The sequence below is a fragment of the Biomphalaria glabrata genome, chromosome 4 (genome assembly GCF_947242115.1).
Source record: "Biomphalaria glabrata chromosome 4, xgBioGlab47.1, whole genome shotgun sequence".
NCBI classification, from domain to species: domain Eukaryota; kingdom Metazoa; phylum Mollusca; class Gastropoda; family Planorbidae; genus Biomphalaria; species Biomphalaria glabrata.
In genome coordinates this window covers 28988396-28998820 of record NC_074714.1, presented here as the reverse complement: position 1 = coordinate 28998820, position 10425 = coordinate 28988396, and the positions used below count along the sequence as shown (strand labels likewise).

At 42.2% G+C, this 10425-nt stretch overlaps 1 protein-coding gene across 1 annotated transcript; it reads left to right on the top strand.

The window, feature by feature from the left end:
• Positions 1-6997: 6997 nt before the first annotated feature.
• On the top strand, positions 6998-7528 carry LOC129925945 (protein enabled homolog). The gene has a single exon (XM_056027544.1). It carries the CDS (start codon positions 6998-7000, stop codon positions 7526-7528), a length of 531 nt encoding a protein of 176 aa, XP_055883519.1.
• The last annotated feature ends 2897 nt before the right edge of the window (positions 7529-10425 follow it).

The following is a 10425-nucleotide window of genomic DNA, read 5'->3' as shown; positions in this document are numbered from 1 at the left end:
TAAAGCATGCAAAAGAGAAGGAAATGTACACAATGTACAAGAAGATACAGAAGAAGAAATATTCAGCTTGTCAACAAACACAAACAAAATGTGCATAAAAATTAATATTGACAGAATCGACACAGAAATGGAAATAGAAACAGGTTCTGGGCTATCAATAATGACAATAGAAGATTACAAGAAAATCTTTAAAAGAAACCTAAAACTCGAATGCACTAACGTCCGCTTGAGAACCTATACAGGAGAAGAAATACTCCCTTTGGGAAAAGCGAATGTAATAGTATACAATCAACATGAAACCAAGAAACTTCCTCTGTACATATTGATTAAAGGTAGCAATCCTAAACTAGGACGTGAATGGATAAGATCTTTGAAGATCAATTGGAGTGACATCAAACAGTTAATATCCTCTGAATATACAAGAAAATATCAATTGTCTAATCAAGGAATTTGAGGAGGTCTTCTCAGAAGGAATAGGCACCGTCAGAAACATGCAGGCAACCATAGCAATAAAAGATGATGCTAAACCAAAGTTCTGCAATGCAAGGCCCGTCCCTTATGCTATCAGGGCAAAAGTAGAAAAGGAATTGAACAAACTAGAGAATGAAGGAATTCTGTCTAAAGTGAATTACAGCAATTGAGCAACACCAATTGTACCAATAATGAAACCATCTGGAGATGTTCGAATATGTGGTGACTTCAAGGTAACTATCAACCCAGTGTTAAAAGTCGAACAATATTCTCTACCAAGAATAGAAGATATCCTTGCAAACTTAGAAAAAGGAGACAGATTCTCAAAAATAGATATACGACAAGCATATCTTACACTTCAACTAGATGAAGCTTCAAAACATTTAACAACCATCAATACACACAAAGGCATATATGTGTACAACAGACTCGTTTTTGGGATCACATCAGCTCCTATGATATGGCAAAGAACTATGGATATTATCTTAAATGGACTGCCATGAGTAGAATGCAATCAAGACGACATGATCATCACAGGGAAAGATGACACAGAACATCTTGCAAATTTAAGAAGTGTACTCAGCAGACTGAAGGAATATGGTCTCAAGGCAAATCTTGAAAAATGTGCCTTCTTCAAAGATGAAATTATTTTCTGTGGAATGAAAATTTCGAAAGAAGGATTACATAAAAACCAATGACAAAGTATTAGCAGTAATGAAAGCACCTACTCCAAACAATAAGTCACAACTGAGGTCTTTTCTAGGTATGGTTAACTATTACCATAAGTGGCTCAAAAATATTGCACAAATAGCTAAACCACTCTACAATCTACTACAAGATAAAGTTAAATTCGTTTGGGATGAAAGCTGCACCGAGGCCTTCGAAACAATAAAAACTATGATCGCATCTGATAATGTTCTCATAAGATGTGACCAAAATCTACCAGTTCGATTGGCTTGTGATGCATCACCATATAGTATAGGGGCAGTTTTGTCTCATGTGACTAAATCAGGTGACGAAAGCCCAATTGCGTATGCATCTAGAACACTAAATAAAGCAGAAGAAAATTATTCACAACTGGATAAAGAAGCTCTAGCAATAGTTTGGGCTGTAAAGAAATTCTTCATCTATTTGTGTGGGAGACACTTCACTCTTATTACCGATCATGAGCCACTGAAACACATTTTCAATCCAACCAAAGGTATTTTAATTATGTCAGCTGCTAGACAACTAAGGTATGCTGTATTCTTATCTGGATTTAACTACTCAATTGAATTTAGAAAGTCCAAGTCACATGCCAATGCTGATGGACTCTCCAGATTACCACTAGCCATTACAACCCCAGTAAATGGAGACAACTTCATAGCAGATAATCTCTTCTACAGTGAACTAATGGAAACAATACCGCTAAATGCGACAATCATTGCTAAAGAATCTCGCCATGATCCACAAATAGCACAAGTGTTAAGTTTCATTTCATAAGGCAATTGGCCCAGATTCACATCACCTGGCATCGAACCATTTTTCTCAAGACGTCATGAACTAATGGTCCAACAAGGATGCTTACTGTGGGGTTATCGTATAATAATTCCTAAAAAGCTACGCTGCCCTACTGTTGGACACTTTACACTTAGGCTATCTGGGCATTGTCAAGATGAAAAATGTCGCACGAATGTATTTTTGGTGGCCAGGATTAGATAAGGACATAGAATCGATCACTAAGTCATGTGAGGGTTGTTCTTATCATCAGCCCGATCCTCAAAAAGCACCACTACACCCATGGCAGTGGCCAGAGCGGCCATGGGAATGAGTACATATAGACTTTGCAGGACCTTTTATGAATAATATGTTCTTAATAATGATAGATGCTCTTACAAAATGGGCTGAAGTATTCCCCGTCAGTTTTATAAAATCATCTTCAACAATCGAATTTCTCACAGAAACATTCTCAAGATTTGGAATACCCAACATCATTGCAAGTGACAATGGCTCTACGTTCACTTCCAATGAATTTAAAGACTTGACCAAAAGAAATGGGATCAAGCACATCACAACTGCACCTTTTCACCCGGCTACCAATGGACTTGCTGAAAGGTTAGTGAAATCATTTAAAATAGAATAGCTATGAAGGCTGCAAAAAATGATACAGGCACATAAAATCAGAAAATCTCTAGATTTCTTTTCGCTTACAGAAATGCTCCACAATCCACAACTCATGAGAGTCCAGCATTTCTTATGTTCGGAAGAAGACTACAATCTCGTCTGGATTTATATATAGTTCGTCCATCGTGGTTCGATGATGACCACTTTGTCATCCAGGGGGCTGAGGGCTGTGCACTGGGGTTTTATGCCTCCTCATGTGGCTGGTGAGACCTATGGGAGCCCGGAATGTTCGGCCGCACACTGGGCAGGTTATTCCAGCTGGAGCTAGTGTCGTTTGTCTTGCTTTTCTTTTCTGGCGTTTTTCTTTTGCCAGCGTTGTTCTTTTTTCCTCAGCAACCTGTGCGCCAGTTTTCACAGCGCGACGCCATGATGCTCTGTCATGTGCCTCTGACTCCAGGTGCCAGGGTCTATGCTGAACGCCTTCAGAGAAGCTTTGAGGGTGTCCCTGAAGCGCTTTCTTTGCCCACCTTGCGAGCGCTTTCCTTCGCTTAGTTGGCCATACAAGAGTCGTTTAGGGATGCGGTGGTCTTCCATTCTGTAGACGTGACCTGCCCATCGCAGCTGGGACTGCATCAGGATTGTGTGGATACTTTGCAGACACGCTCTTCGAAGGACTTCTGTATCTGGTATTTGTCTTGCCATTTGACATTTAGTATTTTCTCAGACATGTCATGTGGAAGTGGTTTAGTTTCTTTGCATGTTTACTGTACACTGTCCATGTTTCTGAGGCATAGAGCAATGTAGGGAGGATGACGGCTCTATAGACCCCTATCTTGGTGTTTGTGGTGATACCACGTCTGTTCCAGACATTTGTAGACAGTCTGCCATAGGATGCACTGGCCTTGGCGATACGCAGGTCGATTTCACTATCGATTTTTCCATTTCTGGAGAGTGTGCTGCCAAGATATGTGAATTTGTCCACTGCGTTTATATCCTGTCCATTTAATAGTAATGCTTGGATCCGAGTAGGCTTTCCCAGGAGCAGGTAGATGACTTCAGGTAGACTTCAGTCTTGTTCGTATTGATGGTAAGGCCAAAGTCTGAGCATGCTCTTGAGAAGTCACTGACAATGCTCTGCAGATTGTTTTCAGAGCATGCATTTAGGGCACAGTCGTCAGCAAATAGCAAGTCTCTGATTTCTGCTGCATTTGTTTTTGATTTTGCTTTAAGCCGCCTCGGGTTGAATAGGCCACCATCAAATCTGTATGATATATTTATCCCGTTGTTTTCTCTATTTGTGAATGCATCTGTCAGCTTAGCGGAGAACATGATACTGAACAGTGTAGGTGCTAGGACACAGCCTTGTTTCACCCCGTTTGATACTTCGAAGGGCTCTGATGGTTCTCCACTTTCTTGGACACGAGCCTTCATTCCATCATAAAATAGTCTCACCATGGTTATGAATTTTTGTGGACAGCCATACTTTGACATGATCTTCCAGAGTCCTTCTCTGCTAACAGTGTCGAATGCCTTTGTTAAGTCGACATATATTGAGAACAGGTCAGCATTTTGTTCTTGGCATTTTTCCTGGAGCTGCCTTGCTGCAAAGATCATGTCAATGGTTCCACGCTCTTTTCTGAAGCCGCACTGGCTTTCTGGTAGTAGACCATATTCTATGTGTTGCATAAGCCGATTTAGTAGGATGCGTGCAAGGATTTTCCCAGCAATAGAGAGAAGAGATATTCTTCTGTGGTTGTCACAGATTTGGCGGTTTCCTTTTCGCTTGTATAAATGAACAATTTTGGCATCTTTAAAGTCTTGTGGTATTGACTCTTTTTCCCACATAATTAAGAAGAGCTTATGAAGTCTTTCAATAAGGGCTAATCCACCTTTTTGTAGACCTCTGCGGGTATGGAGTCAGCTCCTGGGGCTTTTCCGCTTGCGAGCTGTTGAATGGCAGGATCGGTTTCCTTTAGCGTAGGGGGGTCATCCATTTTTTCATTAATTGGTACTTGCTGTAGCCTGTCTATGGCTGCTTCATTTATGATGGAAGGTGTATTGAGAACCTTTTTGAAGTGCTCTGCCCAGCGTTTTAGGATTTCTTCATTATCTGTCAATAGGATTGTCCCATCAGCATTTAATAGAGGGGATGAGCCTGACTTTGTGGGTCCATAGATTTCTTTTATGGCATGGTAGACGTTCTTCATGTCATGCTTGTCAGCAAATTCCTGTATTGTTTCCACTTTCTTGCTAAGCCATGTATCTTGCATTTGGCGTAGCTGTTTTTGCACATTTTTGCGGATGTTAGTGAATGCATCTTTAGTGGACTGGGAGTTTGGGTTGTTCAGACACAATTTGTGGAGCTTGTGCTTTTCATCTTATAGTTTTCTGATCTCAATACTGTTTTCATCAAACCAGTCCTGATGCTTTCTCTCCATAGGACCGAGTATGTTTAATGATGTGCTATAGATAGCTTCTTTGATGCATTCCCAGCTTTTATCTACATTTAATTCAGTTAGAACGGTGGACTTGAGGCAGTTCTCTATTGCATCTGCAAGCGACTTTTCAGTTTTGTCATATGCTAAGCTGGCCGTGTTTAGCCTTTTTAGGGGTTTTGATTTTTGCGGACGTCTCTTAGGTTGGATACGAATGTTTAGTTTTGTGATGATGAGGCGGTGGTCTGTTCCACACTCTGCACCACAGCAAGATTTGGTGACACGAATGTCCTGACGGTCAGATTGTCTGGTGATGACGTAATCTCTATGAGGTACCAGTGTCTTGAACGGGGATGCATCCAGGAAGTTCGCTTTCTCATTGGAAGACTGAATATTGTGTTCGATATGAGCTGCTTGTGTTCAGCACAGGTCTGGAGTAGTAATAAACCGTTGCATTGACCTATCCCAAATTTGCCTAAGACTCCTTTCCAGATGTGATGGTCAGAGCCGACTCTTGCGTTGAAGTCACCGAGAATGAGTAGCTTTTCTGTTTTTGGAATATCAAGTAAGGTGGAGTTTAGTTCTTCGTAAAACTTTGCTATGACATCATCTGGGTTGGTCATGGTGGGTGCGTAACAGCTAACAATGGAAATATGTTTCTTTCCGTTTTGTAAAGGCAGCTTTAGGGTCATTGTCGTGCGCGCGTGAAGTTTTTCTTTGCATTTAATATTGGTGTTTTAGCGTATAGGAAGTAGTTTCTTTTTAAGTGCGTTTTGTTGTCTAGAATATTGTGTTTACGTCATCCTTAGTTCCCGCAAGAGAGAGAGAGCTTCGTTTGTTGGCTGGGTAGCTGGTTTTGTGTTTCCCCCTTGTAAGGGTACGGTGTTAGGCTTTGGGCTATGGGAAAGTGTGTCGCATTTCCGCCTTTGGAGTTTTGCAGTAACTCTTGTTGTTGAGGTGTAGGGAGTTGAGGTTACGTTGGGCGCCGAGATGGAGTGTGAGCGTGAAGGTGTGTTATGGAAACTTATTGACGTTATATTAGACTAATTATTAATTCAATGATGACTTCAATGATAGTGATGTATATGTAAATATGTTGATAACTTATAATTAATTATTATTAAATATTGTTCATATTGAAAACTGTTGTTATTCACTAACTGTTCAGTTGAATAACTGTTATTCGATGTTCGTATTTTACATGCCATTATCTTTAGGTTCTTGTGTTACTCTGTTCAGGCTGGGGATACGGGACCATCATATCATACCCTACTTAAGCGACTAAAACCCACCTGACAGAAATGGGGGCTCGTCGAAACAATATGTAAATGTCAACGTTGTGACCTTTGTGTCCTTGATTTGACCGCTAACGCCAACATAAGATATATGACATATAATGATATATATATAATGGTTATGTATTAAATAAAATTAAATTTAAGCCGTTTGAGCGGTCTGATGCTTTATGTACAGCACGCGATAGATTAGTTGGGCATCCCTTGTATTTTGTCTAATGGGATTAGTTCACAATATGTATCGGAAAACTTAGAGTGTGTAGTTACTCTTTGAAACTATTGTAACCTGTTCTTTTATTTATTGTCACCAACGCCTGAATCCTCTGACTCTGAGCGGCAACGTGTGAGTGGATCGAGTGCCTGTCGACGGGATCGACCTGAAATTGTGTGTCTTGCTGGCTGGTGTACCGGAACCGTCCTGAAGTTAGAACCGTTGGTCTGCTCCAGTGGCTTTGGTTGTCGGTTGTCTGTGGCTTTTCTCTTTTGCGGAGCCTGGAGTGAGGCGATTTTCTTCCGACGCGGGATACTGAGCAGATAAGTCCTTGGCCCTGTTTTTGTCGATGCGCCCGTGATTTCAGTTAGCCCGTTGTAATTAAGAAATAATATATTTTTTTTTCCTTTTTATCTCTATGATCTAACTTTGGTTTTTGTTAGCGATAGTTAGACTGTAAGTATTATTTAATAGTCTGTGTGATGGAGACGAGGTTGACTCTAACCGCCCAGTTCATCAGTGACGGCCGTGCTCTCGGGTATGATGGTGAGAGGTTGGAGAGGTATGTGGCAGAGCAGAAGGTTGAATACGAGAGAGCCAAGAAGGAGGAGTTTGAACGAGAGACGGCTAGGCTTGAGCGAGAGGAGAGATTGAAGAAAGAGGCGAAGGCAGAAGAGGAGAGATTAAGGAAAGATGCGCAGGCTGAGGAGAAAGTCAGACTTGAGCGTGAAGAGAGGTTGAGAAGAGAGGCGAAGGCGGAGGAAGAGAGGTTGAGAAGAGAGGCGAAGGCGGAGGAAGAGAGGTTGAGAAGAGAGGCGAAGGCGGAGGAAGAGAGGTTGAGAAGAGAGGCGAAGGTGGATGAAGCCGCTAGACATGAACGGAGGAGAAGGCTAGGCGTGAGGAACACGAGAGGTGGAAGGAGAGAGATGCTAGAGAGTAGCTCAAGAGAAAAGATGAACTGGAGTTGGCACGGCTTAAAGAGAAGTCGGCGCCAGAGACAGGTGCAGTGGTAGGTCAGGCAGGTGAGGTGCGACAAAAGAATGTCTTGGACAGGCTAGACAAGAACTTCCAAGGCATGAAGGAAGAGGACGATCTTCTGGCGTACCTGACGCACTTCGAGGCCGTAGCAGCAAGGTGTAAGATTGAGAGTAAAGAGTGGGCCCTACTGTTGTCCTACAAACTGACGACACCTCTCAAAAACTTTATGTTGAGGGACAGTCTGTTCCTTAGCGACAAATATGAGGATGTCAAAACGGCACTTCTCCGCCACGCAGACATCAATGCGGAGACATGCCGCAAAAGGTTCCACCGGGTCAAACCACGGCAGAATGACTTCCGTGGGTATGTGACTGAGCGGAGGACCGCGCTGGACAACTGGTGCAAAATGGCCGAGGTAGGAAAGACGGTAGATGAGATCAAGGATCTCTTGATTAAAGACGGGATACTTGAAAGTGTATCAAGTGAAGTGTACAGGCAGCTTGTCTTAAACAAACATAGTACGGTAGAGAACATGCTGGAGGTAATCGAAGGTTTTAAGGTAGCTGATTCGAATGTATCAATTAGTAAAGAAGAAACTGTGTATGTGGCAGCAGCATGTTGTGAGCCTGTGATTAAGCAGAGACCAGTGGTTAAAAGGAAGGTAATTGTTTGTTTTCGGTGTGGCGAGCAAGGTCATAAATCAGCTGAGTGCCCTAATGAATTTGTTGCCCAAAATAATGAGACTGATGTTGAGGATGTAAATCCCAATGATAGTATTAATGACCAAGACCAGCGATCTAGACATAGATGACTAGAGGGTCGTCGCGATTCGGAAGGTCGCCGTAGGTATAAGTTAATGCCGGATCGCTATACAGTTACTATTAGAAATTTGCCATTCAATGTTAACTGGCAAAGGCTTAAGGATAGGTTTAGGGAGTTTGGTTTGTTTGGGTTTGTGGAGGTATTAGAGGCAAATGGGAAGTCCATGGGTGTTGGACATGTAAGGTTTAAGAACTTAGCAGACGTTGCTAAGGCGGTTAGATATTTGGACAGGTCGAAATTTGGTAGTAGAAGTATTGTGGTAGTCCCTCATCGTGTGAGCGCAAAGAGGTTGACGTGATGGTTAAGTTGGAAATCTGGTAGCATGGGTAAGTTTTTGGGGGCGTGTGTTGTTAGGTTAGCACACACATGAAAGTATATCGTTACTATTTTGTTGAGTAATTGGTAGTAGAGTAAAATGTACATGATGAAGCTCATGTGATAGAGCATACACCATCGTAATAGTACAATCTTATCCTATTTGAATTTACCAATTGGATCTGGGTTACGAATCTAGTCGCATTTTCTGTCGTATAGGATGAAGATCATTAATGACATGCTTAATTGTACCGCGGGTGGTACAATAGTAGCATTATCTTGTTCAACTGTTTTTCTTAAAGATATCTAAGTTAAAGGAAGGTTTAAGGCTTAAAGTGGTCTGGAGGGTTGTAAAAATTACTACCTGTAATTATTAATCATACTTATTAATCGCGTTGGCGGGTTTGTACAGTAGGTACGCCTGGGTACACGGAGTTGTTTCCTTTTACCAATTTACTATGTCGGAGTTGGTCTGTGATGGTGCACTGGAATCATGAGTGCGCGGAGGCTTTGAGCAGGGTGCAGGCGTATCTGTGTAGGTACCCCATTCTTCGTTTGCCTGATCCTTCATTGCCATTTTTTCTTCAGACCGATGCTTCGGACAAAGGAATCTCCGGTATACTGAGTCAGTGCGTGAATGGTGTTCTGCATCCCGTCAAGTATGTGAGTCGCAAGTTGTTGCCTCGGGAGCAGAGGTATTCCATCATCGAGAGAGAAGGGTTGGCTATCGTATTTGCCATTAGAAAACTTGACCGATATCTTTGTGGAAAGACGTTTCACCTTCAGACGGACCACAAGGCCTTGGCTTATCTTCGGAGCACGAACTTTACAAACCACCGTGTTACGAGGTGGGCGCTGATGCTCCAGGACTACACCTTCGACGTGTGTCACATAAAAGGAGAGGACAATATACTTGCAGACTTGTGCTCAAGACTGGTGTGATTCGCACAAAAAGACTATTTTATTATAGCTATTGCTTGACCACTGGCGGATCCAGGGGGGGGGGGGGCGGTAGGGGCGATCGCCCCCCCCCCCACTCGGCCAACCCCCCCCCCCCCCGAAGGGGGGGGGGCGGAAGAATTTTAGTATAGAATTCACACAATTTGTATACAAATTTATTACTTATGTTAATAATATATACTAATTATTTATATTTCAACATATTTTTTTATTATTTCGCCCCCTTCTCTAGTATGTTGACTGATTTGGTGGGGTCTGGAGGGGGCAATGGTATCAATCCCGCCCACCCCCCCATACACTTTCGAGTGGGGGGGCGGTCCAATTTATTTGTAGAAATCACAGCCTGCTAACAGAATCAATTAAATATCTATATGATTAAAACTTATTATTGTGTCGTTCCCTGTTTACCGTTTGGAGGTGGGGGGGGGGCGAATACCTCTACTGCCCTTCCCACCTAAACCATCTGAGTGGGGGGGGCGGTCCTACTTTTATGGAGAAATCATAGTTTGTGAACAAAATTAGTTGAATTAATCTATAAATTTTATATTATGTCGCTCCCTTTCTGGTATCTTGGTCGATTCGGTGGGGTTGGCGGGAGGGCGATTGCATGTACTGGGACGGCCCTATTTTTATGGAGAATCATAGTTTGTCAATTAGTTGAATATCTATATAATATAAACTACGTATTGATATGTGAACCCATTGTATATTATGTCGTACCATACTCTAATCTCAAATTTTATCATTAGTAAATTTAAATGAAAAAGGGTTGCACCAGGTGGGAAGGGCGATATATGCAATTGCATTTCCCCCATCGGACAAACCAATACTTTTT